Here is a 22,400-nt window from a genome sequence, read left to right on the forward strand (position 1 = left end):
TTACCAACACGATGAGGATATATTCATGATGAAAATTTAGGTTAAATTGGGGTGGTTATTAAATAAAAAACTGTATTATTCGAAGTTGTCAAACTTAAATGTATTCCTAAAAAAATAAAGAAAAAATTCAGCGTTTTGGAAAAGAGAAAAAGTTAATACAATTCTCAATTTTCACTACTAGAAAACCATGATGATTCATTAAATTTCAAATAAGTATTTACAAACTTCCATATCAATAGCAATTTGTAGAAACCTGTTTATTCAAATAACACTTTGTTATGAGATTTCCACATGACAATTCACAAAAATGAGACTCGTGTTTCACAATAATTTACATCGTGCTTCTATATAATATAGTAATTTGAAACGAAATGCAAAAAATTATTTGAATAAATCCATTAAAAACACTGAAACAAAATTTCAGTGTCGAATAGATCGGAAATTATGGAATAACTTGTGGTTTCATTCCATTATTTATGTTGGCCAAACTGGAATACTTTTTTTCAGATGGATTAAATAACATTGAATTAGTTTTTCGAAAGAGAGGACCAAATTCAACATGATGTCAAACTATCGTTTGCATCATAACTACAACTTATTGCATTTGGAAAAACACGACACATAACACAATCATTTGGAAAGCTCACAAATCAATAGATTCAAAATTCAAAACTATCGCTCGATAATCAAAGAGTGTACACTTTCACAGCCTGGGAAAATCATGTCAAACTTATTTTTTGTGGAGTGATTCCAGTATGACCGCTTCTTTTCTTCTGAGTTTTGTATCTCTTTGCGTTGTCCGTACTTCTTAAGGTAAAGTTTATATAACTCCAGGTGACACTCCAAAGAAGGATTTCTTTGGTATTTGGGTTCATTCCCGAACACCCAGGTTGTAGAGCATTCAAATGCAAACTCGGCTGATGGCTGTTCTGCTCATCTTGCACCTCAGTGTTACTCACGGTTGAACATCCAGGTGATGGAGAGCTTGATTGAGAAACCAGTTTAGAGGTCCTCGTCATTTCTTCGCTCACTTTCATTCATTCCAGAACATCCAGGTTTCGAATTATTCAGTTGGATGGCTGGTTCAAGAGTATTTTCTTTCGACTAAACCTTCGCTGTAAGATATTCTGGGTCTTTAGTCTTCCCAATTGATGCATAATCTGTATCCGTGAAAATATTTGATTCGAGAGGCCAAATTCGAGGCAGTTGACATGGAATCAGAAGCAATAAATACCTGTCAAACAATTTGGCTGTTTGAAATTGGGTGAACACTTGATATGGATGGCCTCGCAAACGTTTTTTGACTTTGTTACTGTAGTACGTGCCCAAAGGTTTCATAAAACTAACATCTAAAGGCTGAAGGTGTGTACGATGTGGTGGCTAACATAACAAGACAACACCATTTTCATCGTTAGTGTAGGTGTGCTACAATGACTTCTTGGAGTAACTTGGAAAAATTACCAATTGCAACTTTGTTGAACCCCAGCCCTAGCCGCTGCATCGGGCTTTCTTTGGATTACATTGAGATGTATTTCAAAAACGCTTTAGCCAATTTTCCTTCGCTATTTCATGTGCTTTTTTGGAATTGTGATTGATTTATTAGTTTCGGTCAACTCTAACTTCAGTAGAAATTAGACAAAAAAATAAAGCTTCCAATTCAGGTATATCGATAACACAAGAGAACAAAATTCAATTGGTTTTTCGTTACGTGGAATATCATTCCTAATTCAAAGTCGCTGATTTCAAATCTACTCTCCCTTTTTTCCGACAGTTCTAGTGATTGGGATACAGCAATTGATCATATTTACGAGTGCTGTTATCTTGATGTTGAGGTGGAAAACTCTCCAGACCACAACGTAAAAATTTGATAAAAGACGAACACTTCAATAGTTATATGATTTATTGAAAAAAATGTCTGGAATGGATTCGTTTGGATTGCACAAAATTTTCTGGGTAACGAAAAAGATGAAAGCTCCAACTCGAAGTGGAGGGAGACAAAATTGAATGGGTGTCAGAATTCAAGTATTTAGGCTTCGTGCTGGATGAATCACTAATACTCAATGCATACTGTGACTATATTTGTAAAAAGATATCAAAAAAACTATTTTTTTTCTTCAGGATTTCATCGGAAGTTTCCATGTTTTCAAAAATAACAATATACAGAACCATTATACAGCCCCATTTTGATTATTGTTCCACTCTGCTTCAGCTTTTAGATAAAAACAATATACAGAAGTTACAGAAACTGCAAAATCGAGGTTCAAAAATCATCTTAAAATGTAATAGACACACTTCCATTCAATGCATGATGAATGATGTGGCGGATAGACTGTATTACTCAAGTATGATATTTATCTATAAAATAACCAGACATTTATTACCAAAGATTCTGATTCCTCCATTACGTACAATAATCAAATTCATGACTACAACACAAGAACCACCAATCAATTCCTCATTTCCAGGACAGGAACAAAGCAATCTATGAAATCGTTGTTTTTCAAAGGATTGAATGATTTCAACCAATTACCATACCACATTGAAGATTCTGTTACTTGATATTCATTCAAGGCTTAGTTGAAAATATATATTACATCACGTACTCTATGAATTTTCAGAATTTTTTTAAATTTTTATGTTTCACATCATCGAATTGTTTTATTGGTTCGAGCTTTTATGTTTTCTGTATACATCGTGTTACATTGTGATATGTTGAAAATTTCATTACCTACCCACTCGAATGATTGTTTTTATGCCCCAGTATAATTGTAATATGGAACTAACTATTCTGAATACTCCTGATTTGTTTCGTGTTATGGGACAATATTATCAGGAACACATTTCTATTTCTAGCTTTCAAGCTTCTTGTATTTATATATTATTCGAACGTATTTTATTGTTAGAATAATTTTTATACTATTTTAATATTTTTAATACACCATTTTTACTTTGTTGAATTTGTATTGTATTGTATTGTATTTATATTAAGATTTCCTATTTTCAAATAAATAAAAAAAAATATATTTCTTAGTTCAATGGAAACTTGATTGACGAGTGTCGGTCCAAAGTAAGTAACAAACCTTTGGGTATATACTTTTTCACAAAAAGGAACACTAATTGTTCTCTCGGATGTGGCTCGGGTGTGAGAGGTGAGTTCAACGTCTACAGTACATATTCGGCATATTTTTGAAATGAAGATTACCATTATTAGTATTTTCATTGAAACAAAAATAATTCCATTACAAACTTATTTCCCATTTCTTATTTTGAAAGGTATATTGATGCAGTCTCAATTGGAGAGTTTTGTCGAAATATACTCTGAAAGAGTAGAAAAACAACTTCTCCCATTCAAGCAAGAAGTACTCCATCTCCTGACTACGAAACGACCCCTCTCGTAATATCTTAAGCAAGGAATTCCATTCCTAACGAAAGGCGCGTTTGCTCTCACTTTCAAGTTAAATTAAAATATTTCACGGTGTATTTAATGCGACTATCCACTGAACTCCAAGGAAATAAAAAGTTCCTCAAAGAGCAATAAGCCATTCCTCTTGTCCTTCTAATGCAATAAAGACAAAACCCTCTTAGCATTAAGGGCGTCAAACTTGGGCGACAAAATAAATTTATGCTAGGATCCTCCGGTAGGGCAATACCAACCCTAACGCATTTTGGAAACAATTTTGTGAGGAAAATAAAAACACAATGAAACTCTGGGAAGTGTTGTAAAAAAGCTATTAATGTAAAAGTTTCAGCTGCATTAGTATTGTTTCAGTGCCAAGACTTCATTCAAATGGAAAACGAACATGATCTTTTGATACTTCAAAAGGAAATGAGAATAAAATACCAAGGAGATATCTGAACGAATGATTTCAATTAGTTTTTGAGTACATCGCAATCCCCATTTCAAAACAATTACTTTTTCTGAAGCAGAGTTGGCTTCGAAATATTATTGATAGTTTTGTACTTGTGATGCACTGTTTGGAACCTTTGGTGTAGTAATGAATAATACTAGAGTTTTTTCCCAACACCAAATCGTTATTTTCAACACCTCCGCACGTGTTTCGATCACCAAGTGATATATTTAAATATAGTTACAATGTTATCCTCATTTATACCATAGATACCTCTTCTAGGTACCTGCCTCTTTAGGGTCTTAAATTATTTCAACAATATTGCCTTATCTACTAGTCTTAAATTAATTTTACAATGTTTCCTTATGTATTATTCAGGTGAATCTAATAACACTAGTTTACAGCCAATTCACGACTGTAATGCAAAAGGCAGTTCTTCTTTAGTTTTTGATCCCTAACATTTCCTAACACGTAATATTTCTAAGTTATGATTTTTTTTTCACGAAAATTTATTGATCACGACATTCCAAATTTGTTTTTTCCCTAAACTGAGGAAATTGTTTAAAATCTGGCAACACAGCGGCTCTGCCCAGTATTCGATCCTGCTTCCGCTGTATATGAGACTTGTAACGTAGCTACTCGAACTTTCGATACTAGAAGTTTCCAGAAAATACCAGAAATACGGAACCGCTATAAAAGAAGCAGGTTGACGATCGGATCATCAATATTGGTTTAACACGAGTAGTGTTATGTTGCCAAACCTGTGCAGCAAATCTAAGTAACTGGTTAAATGGCAAACGCTCTTCTATGCCTTTTGCAGTTCCAATGATTTGGCGAGAAACAACAACTCATTACAACGACTGTTACTTTTGCATGACAAACGTGTCTGGTTTTTCAAGAAAGAGCAAACACAAAATTGAATATCCGGATATTCCTTCTGGAAGAAGGTCGGTTCTTCATGGAGCAGGTTTACCAGTTCCAATACCCCCGGCGTATTTGGAGAAAGATTTGGAAATGTGTGAGGTGTGCAGGTTCCGATGATGTGCCAGGAAAAGATGGTCCTTATTTTTCCGAAAGTGGAGGAAGAACACTCCATTTGATCAACCTGAATTGAATGACCTAGTTCGGGACCTCAACTTGTCCAAAGCGAATGCTGAACTATTAGAGTCTAGATTACGACAATGGAATTTACTAACCCCTAAAACCAAAGTTACAACATTTAGGAACCGTAACCATGAGCTTTACTCGTTTTTTACTATGCAGGATAAAATGTGTGTTTGTGTAAATCCGAATGGTGTGATGGAAAAATTAGGATTTGCACATAACCCAGACTAATAGCGTTCATTTATTTCTGCTCCATAATGGAGCAAATATGTGGTGACCTAAAAGACTATGAGGACTATTACTAGGTTTGATTTATGAAGTTTTGCTATTTCCTTTGCCTTTGGAATAGTAGGGCAACAAAGAGCCATTATCAAGTGAAAGAATGTCCTACGAGAGATGAATATATTCCAGGACAAGATGACGTGAAGAATATACCTCTTGTTAATCCCAAAAACGTTTTGTTACCTCCATTACACCGGAAAATGAAAAATTTTGTAAAAGCATTAGACGAAGTAGGTGATACGTTCAAATATCTCAAACACGTTCCAAAATCAAGGGATGCAAAGCTCAAGGAAAGTATATTTTTTGGACCACAAATTAAAACTACTAAGTGATCAACAGTTTGATCAAAAATTAGTGATGTTGAATTAGCTGCCTGGAGATCTTTTAAAAAAACCGTTTCGGAGTTTTCAGGAAACAAGAAAGTAGAAAATTACGAAACTCTTGCAGAAAAACTAGTTGAAAACTACTGCAGAATGGGATGTCGCATGTCTCTCAAAATCCATTTCTTGCACTTCCATTTGAATTTTTTCCCAGAAAATTTGGGTGCTGTCAGTGACGATCAAAGGGAAAGGTTCCAACAAGACATACTGACAATGGAGTAACGTTACTAAGGCAGATGGAATGCAGCAATGGTAGGGATTATTGTTGGTTTCTTGTGAGGGAAAACGATGAATCATATAAAAAAAAAGTCAACATTTGCAAAAAGGTTATGCACAAAAGACTTCATTTGAATGTTTTTTCATGTGTATTGCAAATAAAGTTAGTTATCCCTAAAATATATTGTTTTTTCTTGTTTCGATCTTATATTTCCCTATAATATAAGAAAATTTTTGTATAAAATAAAAATAACCATGACTGAAAATCTTTACGTGTTGGAAAATTTCTGATGTTGAAGTCGCAACCAGGATGCTTTAAACTCTCATGTGTAGCCATTATAATATAAGTCGCAATTTTTTTTCTATTTGTTGGCTAGTGTAATTAAAATATTATTTAAACAAGATATATAGTATACTATTAGGTATTGGTCCATCATTGTTATTCATAATATTATTATATTCACTTATTTCTACACTCTCATATGCATCTAGATATCTGTTGTCGTTAACAATAGTATATAGTATATCCATTCCCAATTGGAACGGCAATAAAAATAAGAGTACTGTCTTGCTTATGGCCCCTAGTCGCCCAGATAGTTAGTAAACGTGCTGTCAAATGTAGTTGAGGAGTACAGGCTCGGCTAGCTGGACTGGCTGAATACTAATGTTTTGCCCGTTTCACAATATTTCTTTATCAGTGCCGTGTGATCGTGGGGTTAGGTGAGGTAGCGAGGTTGTCAACAATAGATTAAAAAGCGGACAAATTAATTTGTAGGTAGTGGTTCCACTAGTTAATTACCAAAAAAATCAATTAGGATAATCATCATTTAACAAAGAAAGTCCACATCGGACCAAAAAACTTTAGGTATATAAATAGCTAACCCTTGTCTTCAGATCCAGTATCATTTTGCTTTTTCTGAAGATGCTTACCTTGTTAGCGAAACGCACGTCGAGTGCAAAAATATCAGTTTGGTGTTAGGGTAATTGATCTCTAGAAAAAGTTTTCAACTTTTACACCAAAAGTTTCAATCTCATCGTTTGAACCAATTTTTGTGAAAATTTTAGTGTTTTTGGGTACTTTCATCAATATGGCTTTCTGGAGACCTTTTGAAACAAATGATGACATAACATGTGAGGAATCTGTGTCAATCGACAGCGATCCGGATTTGAAAATAAGGACTTACATGTTTAAGTTCAGCGAGTAATTTTAAATATGCATTAATGTTTGAAGAAGGAAAACTGCCACACTTCACATAATGCTATTGTGACGATGCAATGAAATGAAAACAAAGGAATAGAAAATCCGCAAACATTGATGGTGCTACAAAAGATGTGATTCGGCGAACAATTTATGGTATATACCAAAAACATGAAGTACCAACCTTGGAAATGATTTGATATAAAGTACTCGACTATTCCGATTACAATTACAAATCTTTAGAAACTCTACGAGGTGTCTTATTGTCTTGTGGTTTCAAATATAAAAAATTGAACAATCGGATGGTCATAATGGAATCGACACGCATTGTTCAACTCCAACAAGAATATTTGAGGCGGATGAAAAGCTACCGAGAATCCAGCAGACATATAATCAACGACGACGAAACTTGGTTTGACATCCATGATGTCAAATATGGCTGGGTAGACGAAATCAAGTATTGTGCTTTGAACACACCTTCTTCATGGGGAAAACGTGTTATAATTTTGCATGCCGGGAATGAAAATGGTTTCGTACCTAACGCTTTGCTTCTGTCGGCCAAAAATATAGAAGATTCGCCTGCTGATTACCACGAAGATATGACTGCGGCTTTATTCGAAACCTGGTTCAGTTAGCAACTTCTCCCAAATATTCCTCCAAACTCGGTTATTGTTATGGATAACACTTCGTTTCATTCTCGGTTATTGACTACAATACCAAACAATAACACAAAAAAAGCAGATATTGTTGATTTCATGCGAAATCATGACATGGAAATACTCGAAAAGATTCCAACAAAAAAGATATTACTGGCGACCATAAAACAACGTAATTTCAAAAGAGCGTATTATTGATTAAATGTGTGAACCACGTGGTCATATTCTCTTACGTTTGCCTCCATACTATTGTGTGTTCAATCCAATTGAAATGGTTTGGGCCACAATAAAAGAAAGCTTGCAGAAATGTAATCAGTCACCGACTTTGAATGCTGTAGTGCTTGATAACATAAGTCGAGTGGTGAATGAAGTAGGTAATAGTGATGTGTGGAAGAACTGTGTGGTTCACGTTATAAAAGAAGAGAACAAATATTATGTGCAAAGTTCCAAAAATCCAATCGTTATTCAACCCGATGATGATTCCACCTCCTCCGAATATAGCGAAGAAGAATTTTTATTTTTCTAGCAATTTTATTGGCCTCTATTATTTTGTAAATATATGTTTGACGTGTATTCGGTATGATTATTTGTGTTTTCATTGTATTTTAGAGTTTTCGACTCGGAAGTCAACTATGTACCTTAAATTTCGAAGTTTTTCATAATTACCCATGGTGGAAAAATTCAGTTGAGATAACTTTTTCATGGTATGATCAATTGCTATGATTGTAAGAATAAGTAACTGAAAAACTTCCACTTTCTCTGTGCTGTTCCAATTGGTATTGAAAATACTATACTACATATTATATAGCTTGTTGAAATGATATTTTAATTATCAGATTTGCCTGATGATTACATAAGGACACATTGTTAAATTAATTTAAGACACTTAAGACGCAGGTACCTAGAAGAGGTATCTGTGGTATAAATAAAGATGACATTGTTAATTGTTAGTTTGATATTCCTCTTGTGATAAGTGATAATCTTCACTTGTCGATCGAAACACGTGTCGAGGAGTTGAAATAACGTTTTGGTGTTGGGAAAAAATGTCCAGTATAATGAATAGTTTTGGTTGGTTTCCGGATTTTGCCGTGTTCTTCTTTGGAAATAATATCCAAATGTTTCGACTGCAACTGCGGCAGCCATATTCAGCGGCGTGGTCGAAGAGTGTTGCTAAAGGTTCGCTGGGGTCTTTAGCTGGCCTTAGACTCTGTCTGATAGTTTTTGTTGTCCTAAATATTGGTTTCACGTCTTGTTTCTCTGAGATTCTTCCAATCCGCCCTGTAACATTTTGACATAGGAAAGGAAAGCTTTTCCCTTGACCTTCCTTGCTGGTGTTACTTCGAAGTTCTCTCTCCTGGGTTGTGTGGCCCGCTCAAATTCTCCTTCGCTGTGTCAATTGCTTTTTGGATAATGTCTATCGCAGTAGTAGACGAACGACATGCATAAAAACCTGTAAACCACGGCCAAAAAAAAAGGAAAGTAGCTTCCACATAGAAGTTATTTTCGAGTGCTTTTTTTAGGTTGCATTTTGTTATGAAATTCAATGGTATTCTCTCCTTTGGGATATCCTTCACGCATGAAGCTAATTGTGAAATAGTAATAGTCACAGGTTTGTTGAAATGTCATCACCTGCTCGAACGACAAACTCCTGTCTCAGAAACAATAGCCACATTTCTTACTCGTTGAATAAGATACTTTTACACCATACTCAGAATTCGTACCCCTGCTAGCGACTAAAAATTGTTTGTGATCAAATTCTTCACATCCATCACCACTTCGTACTCATTTTTCATTACTTCAGCCCTCAGTAACTGATATTTGAGAAGTTTCATAGAAAAGCAGTGGGTAGATGTCGTTTTACATTTCTTGAGAAATAGGGAAATAAAATACTCTGGTCGGGAAGCCAGATATTTCATCAAACTGAAAAGCAAAAACATTGGTACCCTGATGTACATCATTTTTCCTCGAATTTATCACGGACTCATAAACAAGCTCGTGAAATTGTATCAATGTATGTGGCTGGCATCGTAAAGTCAAACCGTCCAAGTTTCTGAGTGCGGTATGTTATATTCGTCTAGATATTTCATTTCCATGAAATCTAATTTCGGTCTTGTTGATTTTATTTGGCTCGTCCAGAAGCTATTCGGATAAATGGAAATGCATTTTTGGGGTGGTCGTGGTGGTGTTGCTATGTGAATAATTCCCTGTTTCGTAGTATTTATATAGGAAAGGTATTATATTTGAAATGCCAGATGCAGAAATTTTCCCAGACCTTCCTGCAGCACGAGTAGAGCGTTGTTGATAATGGATTGAATATGAAATGAAGGCTGAGAGGTGAAAAGGTCAGATAGTTGCGAAATCCGGAGCGAACATAAGAGAAGCAGACCATAAAATTTTGTTTCACAAATGCAATATTTTAGAGATATTTTCTTAAAGAAATTATTAGACTTCTGAACCCTGTATATCGACTGAATTATTCTGTCAAATGAACTGTATCAGACCGATTGAAAGAATATATTCATTCATCAACTGTCTTATAAATCGATTTCTTTGATAGTCACTACTTGGTTCACTCACCTGGATCTGGATATCTGAAGTTTCGTGCAAGATGGCAGAGTTGTAATGGAAGATAACGAGTATCGGCCCTTTGGGGGGAACGCACCGCAGGTGGGGCTCCGGAAAGAAATCCTCTCTGCAGCTCCCAACCAACTTCCGAAATTATACTAGCTTTCCTGAAGTAGGGGGTTACTTCTCGAAGGTACTTTACTGAAAAAAAAGATTCTTATAATATTGTTATATGATGTACATTATCGGTTCAAATATTGTATGTCCAAAAATGGTTCATTTCGACCATGTGAAAGCACAGTGATCGATAGTTGTTGTGGGAAAAATGTCTCAAATGAAAGTTAAAGAAGCTATACGAGCTACATTACGAAAGTAAGTACCAACATAGAGTTTGTTTGAAGGTGGTTGACAATGTTTCGTGGTGTATTTCATCAGTTCGGAACTTCCATTGTCTAATATAATATAAATTGACTTGAAATCCCTGAAAAAACTAAAAGATTAACCGAAAATAACAACTTTATCAAAACAAAAAACTGATATTACGGGGAAATAACATGCACGCTACAACCAGAAAATAAAAAATTGAAATATTCCAAACCAAGTTTCGTCTCGACGTTTCGATTGTTAGCATCCACATTCGTCTTCGGGTGAAAACTGGAATTATTCCTCCGAGATCTGACTATTTATAGGTCATTCGGGTGCTTTCACTTTTCACCTATCCCCTCTTTCCTCTTTCAGCTTCATTGGTTTTAGCGGGAGATGACCATCTGGCGGGAGTTGGTCGTTTTTTGCTTGATAAGAGGTTTCCATATGTAACGTATCTCTGCGCCAGCTTGACTAAATGCTTTGTTGGACAACATATACCCGGCTTCCTTGAATTTTCTACTAAACCAGTGTTTCTCTTTGTGGATGGTTTCAGCTTGAGCCCACTTGATATTATGTTGTTGAGTCCAAACATGCTCTGCTATTCCGGATTTGCTGGTTTCTCCTCGCTGTGTGTGTTTCTTGTGCTCAGCAATGCGAACTTTCAATGGCCTCTTAGTTTCACCGATGTATGATTCTCCGCACTCGCAGGGTATCCGGTAAATGCATTTCTTGGAATCGCAGTCCGCGTTTGGTGGCCTGGTTTTTGTGAGGCTGCTACGGATAGTGTTCCCAGATCTGAAGCAGGTCCTGATGTTATACTTGGACCCAATCTTTCTTATCCTTTCCGATAATCCTCTGATGGAGGAAAGTACAAGTACTTGTTGTGGCGGCTTCTCTTTCTTATGGAGCTCTTGCTGTCTTCTAGCTAAAGCCTGTTCTACCATCACTCTGGAGTAACCATTAATCATAATATATCAAACAATGGAAGTCCGAACTGATGAAATATATGTTTATTGAACGTGTGACTTATTAAATGAAATACTTTACCTGAATTGTTTTATTTTCGAAAAATAAAATGTTTCCAGAATTATAAAGTTGTTTATGTATGTTTAACTGTCGATCATAATTTACTCCTTCAACGTCTAGCTTACATAGGTGTCAGATCTGTTGCTTTCTAATATAAATTATTGGGAGTATTATTGGAACTATATCTTCAGTGGAATGAACACATTGATCATACAGTAATTAGACTACATGAATTAACCTACAAATTTTATCAGCTTGGGAATATAATAAACAGGGAAATGTGTATGATGCCTTTGCTGTAGAACTATGATAAAAAATATCAAAGTTTGTGTTTCTGGAGTTGTTTTCTAGCTTTGTCTGCAGGTGGCGCAACGGACATCCTACTGAATTAACTGCAGATGAAGTTTATGACTAGTTGGAATCAGTTTTGTTTGTTCGGAATACTCAGACGGTTCTCTCCGTCTGGTGTGACCTGCTCGGTACCGATGTTGGGGCAATTACCCCGAAACCGGTCTATCGGTTAGTCATATCGACCAAATGAAATCAATTTCTGCTTTCAATAGCGTGAAGGGCGACGAATCTTCCAAATTGAAGACGTTGCATAGGTTTTACTACAGCTGTCTGCGTGGCATTAGCTGGGTTTGTTGTTGTTTTTCCATCGTGTATCTGCCACACGTAGGTATCTACAAAATCGTAGGTGAGAGGCAAGGGGTAAGGTGTTTTTCCACCTGAACCTGGAGTGATGCATTTTGAATTTTATAGAAATTTTGTTGTTTCTATTTATTATTCAAGTTTTATAAATTTTGTTGAGTTCAAATTTCTATATCTCACAGTATAGGAATTTTTCCCAACGCCTCAGGTAGATTCTTGCTCAAATAACTCACCAGGACCGTGGGTTGGGCTACCTATCGGGAGCGTCCCCAGCCAATGTGGCCTTATTAATTATTTTGGACAAGAAAATCTCTATGAAATTAACGAGTTTGTTCCGAAATACCTATTTCATTTTGATGTTTTATGATTTGATATTATTGAATATCAAGTTATTGTTACAGTACTGTATAATTTTGAGTAATTTTCGGTGTTGACGAAAAATAAAAGTAACTCTGCACCAAAAACTTCAAAAATTATTTTACTTTTAAAAAAATTGACCGTGGTTAACACCATACTTATGTAATTCGTAGCTGTCTATTTATCTTTTCAGCAAATGTTTTTCTCGTAGTGCCCGTTTGAAATAAATGTTAAAAAAATGAAACTTCACTCAGATGGCCATGACTCCAAACTAGATGTATTTTTTTAATATTGGTGCACAAACTTTTATCAGGAATAACAATTTGTCGAAAAACCATTGATGAATAAATTTGGGGATGACACTGTATATAATTTGACATTTCAGCTGTTCATTGTGATTTTTTCCTTTCATGAATTTCAAACCATTTTAAATTCATATCGGATAATGGAAGTCCTAACTAGTGAAATTCAATATGGAATCTCTAACGTTCTATATCATAAAATATTGCCACCGCAATTTTATGAACGACTAGCACTTCATAAATTATTTATTTTCACAAAAAATCGTGATACCATTGTTTCCATTTGTTTCTTCTAAATGCATGATATTTTTCATGTCTCAATAAGTTATTTCGTTCCAATCACGCTGTCATTACCATTCACAAAAGCCTAGTATCAGAAAAGGAAAACCGATAATTTCCATTCAGGAATGAACAAATGAAAAATGACAATGGAAGAATAGCCTATTACATCAGTGAATAGAGTATTCAACCTTTTAATCCTTTGTGAACTGAACGATGGACCATTACATGTTCATTGTGGGTCGGCTTATCAAAGGATAAAAAATACCCTCATTCCTTATTGCAGTTTGAAAATTATGTCGTTTCATCAAAACATCACAGCTACTTTACAGACAATAGTGAAACGCGCTTGGTTTGAGCCTGATAATGACAGTTCAGTTACATACGACGGGAAATGAAAAAAACAGTAACTGTGTAGGGAATTGAATCGTTTGTCTATTGTTCTATAGGATATTCACTATTTAGGAAAGTCAACAATAATTTTTCAAGTAGGTAATTGTGTATTGTTTAACGGAAGCCAGCATAAGTTTTTCGTAAACTCACTAGTAATTGTAACAGTGATGATTATGAATTGAAGGGGGTATATTTTTTGGAGAGAATCATTTTTTCGATTTTGGCTTTTTAGTTTTCCATCTCTTCACAAAAATGAATAAGATAGTCTTCCAAAGAAAGAAAGATAGAAAGCAATTAATTTAAAAAATAAACTCTGCACACAGATATATACAGGGTGTCCCTGGACTTCCTCTTTTCCTCTCGGGAATGTATAGATGGGGTCAAAATATCACCAGTACTTCATATAACTTTTTTTCCTAAAATCCTTCGTTACCAAGTAACGGGCCCTCGAAGTTACAAAATGAAAAATGTTTTTCTCTGATAACTTTTCAAGTGAATATTCAAAATCATCAAAATTTTGGTAATTGACTAAACAAATGAATTCCTTCGATGAGCTTTCATGCAGGAGTCAGTTGTTTTGCTACAAAGTCAGGAACGGACTACCCCCGATGGTCCACACCCCAAAACTTTGAAATGACAGATATTTTTCAATATTTTTCAACAAATTAAGGTTACTTGGACAATTTTATGAATAAAAGTACTCGTGTGGAAAGTCGATCGGAGCAACGAGTCTTGATAAAAATGTAGTTTCACTCGACGACATCAAACCCGCTCGTCCACCATTATTTGAAATGAATAATTATCAAAGCAGAAATAATAATGATAACGTTAATTCAACAACATTTATCCTGAGATGTCTACCATTATTCGAAAATATTAGTTTTCAAGGAAAATGGAAATGATAGGTAAAATGTTCATAACGAATTTTTATAATGCAAACACGTTAAAACTAACGAAACTCAAGAACCTCAAGAGCAAACAGAAATGAAAAATCCGCTACAGAAACTGCTCGATATGACCACCTTCTCTCTCTCTATACATTTTCTTAGTCTGCGAAGACACCCTCTCTGTACTTGAAATAGCATTCCAGGGTCGTTTCGTATGGCTTCACAATGTAATGTTATTCTATTCAACAATGCATCTCTTGTGTGAATAGGTGTAGCGTAAACAAGGCTTTTTAGATGCCCCCACAGAAAGAAATCCAATGGATTTAAATCCGGAGACCGCGATGGCCATGAATATGGCCCACCTCTACCAATCCATCTATTGTGGAAAATATGGTTCAGATGGTCACGCACAATCAAACTAAAATGAGGAGGAGCGCCATCATGCATAAACCAAATATCTCTTCGGGTTTGCAATGGAACATGTTCCAAAAGTCCATTCAAATCGTTCTGAATGAACTCCAAATAACGTTCTCCATTCAATCGGTCCTGTAGAACGAATGGTTCTATAAGATGGTTTACTATGATACCAGCCCAAACATTCACGTTGAATTTCCGTTGGTGTTTGGTTTGCAATATCCCATGGGGATTTTCTTCGGCCCATATATGGAGATTATGAGAGTTGATAACTCCATCTCTACTGAAACCTGCTTCATTAGTGAATAAAACTCGATTAATAAACGTCAGATCCTCTCTTTGCCTATCCATGAACCAATTGGCATATTCCAGTCGTGCTGGAAAATCTTGAGGTGTCATGGCATGTACCTTCTAGATGTGAAATGGGTGGAGCAGTTGTTCCCTAATTATTCTATGAATAGTGGACTTGGATGTATGGAACTGTTCTGATAGATTTCTGATGCTCATTGAAGGATCATCAGCGACGGCTTCCAAAATATTTTTCTCCAATACAACGGTACGTATAGTCCTAGGAGCGCCCTCACCACCTCGTTTTGGCAAAATTGTACCTACAATAATATCGAAATAAAACAACGTGCTCAAATTAATTATCAATTATTACATACCTGTCTCCCTCAAGCTGCGATCGACACGCTCGAATGTTTCTCTTGACGGTACCGTTCGATTGGGAAAATGCTCGGAATACAGGCGACGAGCTTCTGCAGCATTACAAAATGCTCGTCAATAAAATACATGCATATCTGCATATTCATTGAATGTAAACTGTTCGGCCATATCAAAAAAATTCAAAATATCCTATAGAATATTGACAATACAATGATAGTCATATGACAACGCACCACTCAACAAAACAAAATCGCATTCCAGTTTCTCATTTTTTATCAAAACTTTCTAAAAGGTTTTTTTGTCAACATCTGTGAAAGAAATGGAACATAATTATTCCCTGGATATTTTCCACCTGATCATGTGCAGCCGTTTTTGTAGTTCATTCGTTTGCTTTTTATTAGTATAGTAAATATTTTTTCCGATGTGCGTTTTTTCAGCTAAATTTAGATTCGTGTTAAAGAATTTCTCCCATAAAATTATAATTATCAGTGAAACTCCTCAACAGTTTAGCTGTGAAGAAGAATTTGAAACATTCGAATGTTGAGTTTCATGAGATTCAGATAACTGATCAACACGAAACGTGATTATTCCACACGTATTTTATACATACAAAATATGGAATGAATTCGATATTTCATAGTAGAGTAGCTTGTTAGTTTAAAAACACCACGAATCTACAGAACTTCATATTTCTTTTGAAAAAATATCTGCTATCACAATTGTGACTTAAACTTCCATATAGGTACTGTACTTTTTGTTTACGACTTCGTTTTAGCATACTTTGTATTATTCCTGTTATAAATGTTGTTGAATTAAAGTTATCATTATTATTTCTGCTTTGATAATTATTCATTTCAAATAATGGTGGACGAGCGGGTTTGATGTCGTCGAGTAGAACTACATTTTTATCAAGACTCGTTGCTCCGATCGACTTTCCACACGAGTACTTTTATTCATAAAATTGTCCAAGTAACCTTATTTTGTTGAAAAATATTTAAAAATATCTGTCATTTCAAAGTTTTGGGGTGTGGACCATCGGGGGTAGTCCGTTCCTGACTTTGTAGCAAAACAACTGACTCCTGCATAAAAGCTAATCGACGGAATTCATTTGTTTAGTCAATTACCAAAATTTTGATGATTTTGAATATTCACTTGAAAAGTTATCAAGGAAAAACATTTTTCATTTTGTAACTTCGAGGGCCCGTAACTTGGTTACGAAGACTTGTAGGAAAAAAAGTTATATGAAGTACTGGTGATATTTTGACCCCATCTATACATTCACGAGAGGAAAAGAGGAAGTCCAGGGACACCCTGTATATATATATATATATATATATATATATATATATATATATATATATATATATATATATAGAGATATATATATATATAAATATATATATATATATATATATATATATATATATATATATATATATATATATATATATATATATAGTAGTTTTTCGGGGATTCGGTCTGATTAGAATAAATATTTACTCTTATATATATAAAATCTAGAAAGGTTAATGCAGTCAAGCTGCTGGAAAATAATTCCATGAAAATCAAAAAATAAATAGATAAGTACTCTTTGATCATTCCCATATTGATTTCAATTTAAGAGCCACCGGTATACAGCTGTTTCAGCCTATTGTGCATCGTCAGTACCGGGCAGGCGGTCCTCGATTGAAGACAAAATGAGAAAAAAAAAACCAAGAAAGTACTTGATAAAAATAGCTGCGTAAACGCAGCTATTTTTATCAAGTACTATCCAACATAAGTGGAACCACCTATTGGTGTGTCACACCAATAGGTGGTTCCACTTATGTTTCGCTTGCGTTTACGCAGCTATTTTTATCAAGTACTTTCTTGGTTTTTTTTTTTCTCATTTTGTCTTCAATCGAGGACCGCCTGCCCGGTACTGACGATGCCCAATAGGCTGAAACAGCTGTATACCGGTGGCTCTTAAATTGAAATCAATATGGGAATGATCAAAGAGTACTTATCTATTTATTTTTTGATTTTCATGGAATTATTTTCCAGCAGCTTGACTGCATTAACCTTTCTAGATTTCATATCATTTCTAGAAACATGTGGATTCGTTTTCCGATGGCATTTCAGGTTAGCTTCCCAAATTTCTGCTACCGCAGTTGTCGGTTGATTGGTGAAACCACCAACACTGACATAAAAACTTGGCAAGTTGACTTGGGTGTCACACCAATAGGTGGTTCCACTTATGTTTCGCTTGCGTTTACGCAGCTATTTTTATCAAGTACTTTCTTGGTTTTTTTTTTCTCATTTTGTCTTCAATCGAGGACCGCCTGCCCGGTACTGACGATGCCCAATAGGCTGAAACAGCTGTATACCGGTGGCTCTTAAATTGAAATCAATATGGGAATGATCAAAGAGTACTTATCTATTTATATATATATATATATATATATATATATATATATATATATATATATATATATATATATATATATATATAATATCATGCGGAGCAGTAATTTTCAGACACAATGTTTTTGGAAATAATAAATTTTGAAGGTTCGAAAAATCTGAAATTTGGGTACTTTCGAACGTTTGTATTCCAAATATTCTGAAAAAAAAATGTTTTTCGTATAATCCAGCGTTCATATGAATATATTTATTTCAAAAGAATTTTTCTTCCGTGTAATTCGATGTTCAAATGGAAAAAGCTGTTTTAGGAGGGCTATTTCTTTCAGTTTGTGTCTGAAAGTAACTTCTTTGCATGATTAGACCAGGATTTATGAAAACAAAAAATAACAGTAGGAAGAAACCCGATAGAAAAGGAAGAAAATATGATAAAAATGGAAGATAAAATTAGTTACGAGCGATCTGAGTTCGCGAAATAGAAGGGAGTGAGTTTTTAAGGGTAAAAAGTGGTTTATCTCGATTTCCTACAAAACTATGGAAGTCCTATGGAAAAAATTTGAAAGGAAAAGTTGTAGGTAATGAAAATATCTACAACTTTTTCACCAACAACTTTTTCTCATAACCTCGAAATTAATGTAAAAATTCAAATAACCAACTTTTTTATTTTTATCTTCATTCAAAATATTGAATTTTCACCTTATTCTGACTTGATATAAGAAAGCACCCTGATTTTCAATCAAAAATTATCCCGTCAATATATCAGCTTTTTTCGATGTGCTTTTTATTCGTTGAAATTTCTACTTTATGATGGTGTAAAAAAAATATACATTACTGTAGTAAATGTTCTCAGTCGAAAAATACTCGAATTCGAAACATGTTTTTCAATCATTATGTTCAATTTTGAGCTATTTATTTAAATTTACACTTTAATTACTCAAAAAACGTAAGATTTCATTTTACATTGATAAACGGAAAATCTAAATTCAAATATTCTACTATAATTAACAAACAAATAAGTTAATATTCAATGAGACATAAACCGAACTCCGATTTTCGTAATTTATTTTTTGTCCCATTTTTATCATATTTCCTTCCTTTTCTAATGGATTTCATCCTACTATTATTTTTTTTCACTTTCTACCATTTTTGAAGGCTTCAGCCCTGGTCGAGATCTACACATCTTTGTGTAGAGTTAATTTTTTGAAATTGATTGCTTTCTTCCTTTCTTTAAAAGAATTCCACATTTTTTCTTTCAAGATGAAGTAGTAGAAAATCAAAAATTTTCTTTCCCAAAAATCAATCACTTCTAAAAATATAACCCTTTCAATTCAAATAAATGTATCCTTTTGAATCTTTTCATACTTATAAATATATAACCTGCGCTTGACGAAGTTATTCTATATAAGTACTTTCTGTTATGATAACGAATAAGTTATATAAACCGACAAAAAATTAGTTTTAATCATATGAGTGACTGGACGGATTATTAACCGACCTCAATCGACACAAATTTCCAAACACATTTGATCCCGTAAATTCCAATAATCTCAGAGGTCGAACATTTCCTTCGAAAATGCCCTCACCGAAAATCTTTCAATAATCCCTACGGAGAAAGTCTCAGTTTTATCTTTGTAAGTTCACGGAAGAATTGAGAAATGCAGGGATTTCGTCGGATTCTGCAGTAAACCTTTCATCCTTGGCTCGACCTCGGTGTGCTTTATTCCGTCTACTGTTGAATGAGTTATCAAATATTTCACCATCAAAGATCAGTAATACTCATTTATGTGTTTGCTATATGTTCACATTCTAATTAATAGTATTCATTTCTCAAATATATTTGAATAAAAGAGACTGACTGTCACTTGAAACTAATTTTATTTCTGATAGATTCGGCTGTTATTTGGTGAAGATCCATAGTAATTTCATAAACTACAACTCACAAATTGATCTCTATAAACTTTATTCGAAAAATATATCACTAACAAAGTAGCTTCTTGAACAGTGAATTGAATACTACAAGTTTCTTCTCAAGCTAATATTTATATACATAAATTTATTTACAGGTAACTACAATTGGGACTACGTCCATCAAATCACCTAAACCTTTACAATTCTCATATACCTGAGGTACCTCTTCAATTATGATTATCTGAAGGATATTACCTCACTTCTACAATAATAATACTTCCTCGGTTTGTTCAGAAAACAAGTTTAATAATGGTGATAATCTATTCAATTCCAGTTGTTCATTCATTAAAATGTTTGAATTTTTCAAACCTTTATTTTCTGTGTGTAAAATTTCAAACTCTTCATTAAAAATATAATTTTCTTCTAAGATGATTTGAATATGTTGAACTTGTTGTTTCACTTACATAGCTCATATGATGTTCCTGGATTCGATTCCTGAATGTTCTGCCAGTTTGACCAATATATACCTCAGGACACGTTCCACACTTTAATTTATATACTCCTGATTTCTCGAATCTAGATGTTTTGTTTTTATTATTTTCAACTAACTTTCCCAACGTATTACTTGTTCTATATGCATTTAATATCTCGTTTCGTCAAAAATGAAGTCACTTTTTCCGTTGTTTGTTCAAAATAAGTGGAAGCTCTATAATTTTGATTCTGATTATCTAATTCATCGATAGGAAAAACGTCTCGAATCGCTTTTGCGTATACTTTTTTGGAAAGAATTTTGTTTACTAATCCGGCTTCAAACCCTTCGTTTACTGCAATTTGTTTGTCGATATTGAGTTCTTTATTGAAATCATCTATTGAAAGAGGAACATTGACTAATCTGTAAATCATGCTTTGTCTTGGTATGGTTCATATCAACAAAAACATGTCATGATATATTTTTCAAATATATCATGAGATCAAATCGTGAGTAGTAGTTTACGAAATTGATACTTTTCTCATAATTATCCTATTCTTTTCTGAATTTTTGACAGATATTTGAAATTTTGTGAATGAGTGAAATTTTCTTGGAAACCATCACTTTTGTTGTGTTACTTTGAGATCAAAAATTGCACCCTTTTCACATACGGACGGTTTTCTAAGGAATAACAAATATCACAACAAAAGTTGGTCCTTCAATTGAAGTTTCATATTCCTATACTCGTTTTTATACCTACATCATTAACGTATTAATACTTTTTTGAAATTGATGACATTATATTCGGTCAAGATATCTGTTTGAAAAAATCTGTTTGAAATCTGCTTTCCATCGGTGGAGAAGCGGCTATAGATTTTTAAATATGTAAAAAAATACTGTTGCAAGGACATACTCGAGCGCGTCAGATATTGATAGCATAGCGTATTTTGAATAATGTTAGTATGTTAATCTGATCGTTTGCATGATGTGGGTGGTTGTACGTAAGGGTTTTTTTATTTTTTTATTTTATTTTTTTATTTATATATTCGGGATACAAACAGAAAAAAATCCACTACAGTATCCACATAATTAAATTAATATTAAATTAGAGTAATATCTATACTACACATGTACACAGTGTCTAAAGTAAGGGATGAATTAAAATCAAATACAATAACAATAAAAACTGATTAATAGTTATTGACGAAATGTATTAATTATAATTTATGAAAATAATCTTTCAATATTTTTTTGGCAGTAAGCAAAGAAGTATTAAAAATATCGAAGTAGTTTGCGAGAGAATTACCCCATTTAACGCATCGACATAGAGGAGAGTTCTTCGAACAGTTTGTTCTCTTGAAAGGTAAATTAAATAATTCATGTGCTCTCAGTGTTCTATTTGGAACATTCAAGTAAATGATTGATAATAACGATGGACAATTTATTTTGTTTGTTATTATTTTTTTAAAGTGAAAAGAAAAAAAATCGAGCGCGTCAGATTTTCGAAGGGGGTGTTAAGTGCAACAAAAAATCTCTAATTCAATAATCTGACGATTTCGATCTGACGCAAACTCGCGGCCATTATTATGATGTGCAAAAAATATCAGCCATTTTGAAATACTCAAGCGCGTCAGATTGAGATATATATGGTTCATCTTCATGTTTCAGACGTGCTGTCTCATAATCTGACGATTATCTAGAAGGATTCGCTTAATCTGACAAAAACAATATTTTTTTAATTTTTTTTCAATTCATTGAACTTAATTAAAGTTAAATCAATTGAAGGAAATAGCATGTAAATAAATCAATTGATCAATTGATGAAGAAAAGAGAAATAAAACTTTCTATGTTTTTTACCACTTTTATTTGTAACTAACGTTACTGCAGTTTCGTCCTATAAGGACATTTGAAAACTTATATCTGTTCAAAAAATCTGTTCTGTTTAAAATCTGTTTTTCCGTTAACCAGCTGTCGCACCCCTACGAACGACAACCCTCAGAAGTCGAAACTTGTGCGAGCTAAGGATTAACGAG

At 34.0% G+C, this 22,400-nt stretch overlaps 1 protein-coding gene across 1 annotated transcript in view; it reads right to left on the reverse strand.

Annotated features, from left to right (window-relative positions):
• The window catches only part of LOC111509513 (beta-1-syntrophin), a 306,745-nt gene that overhangs the window by 67,307 nt on the left and 217,038 nt on the right, over positions 1–22,400 (reverse strand). Inside the window, exon 2 of the mRNA XM_074178803.1 lies at positions 10,262–10,450. Coding sequence (XP_074034904.1) covers positions 10,262–10,450 — 189 coding nt within the window. The remainder of the gene's footprint in view (positions 1–10,261; positions 10,451–22,400) is intronic.

The sequence above is a fragment of the Leptinotarsa decemlineata genome, unplaced genomic scaffold, assembly GCF_025532065.1.
Source record: "Leptinotarsa decemlineata unplaced genomic scaffold, Ldec_3_MD MMD2_tig00004307_RagTag_RagTag, whole genome shotgun sequence".
In the NCBI taxonomy this organism is placed as follows: Eukaryota; Metazoa; Arthropoda; class Insecta; order Coleoptera; family Chrysomelidae; genus Leptinotarsa; species Leptinotarsa decemlineata.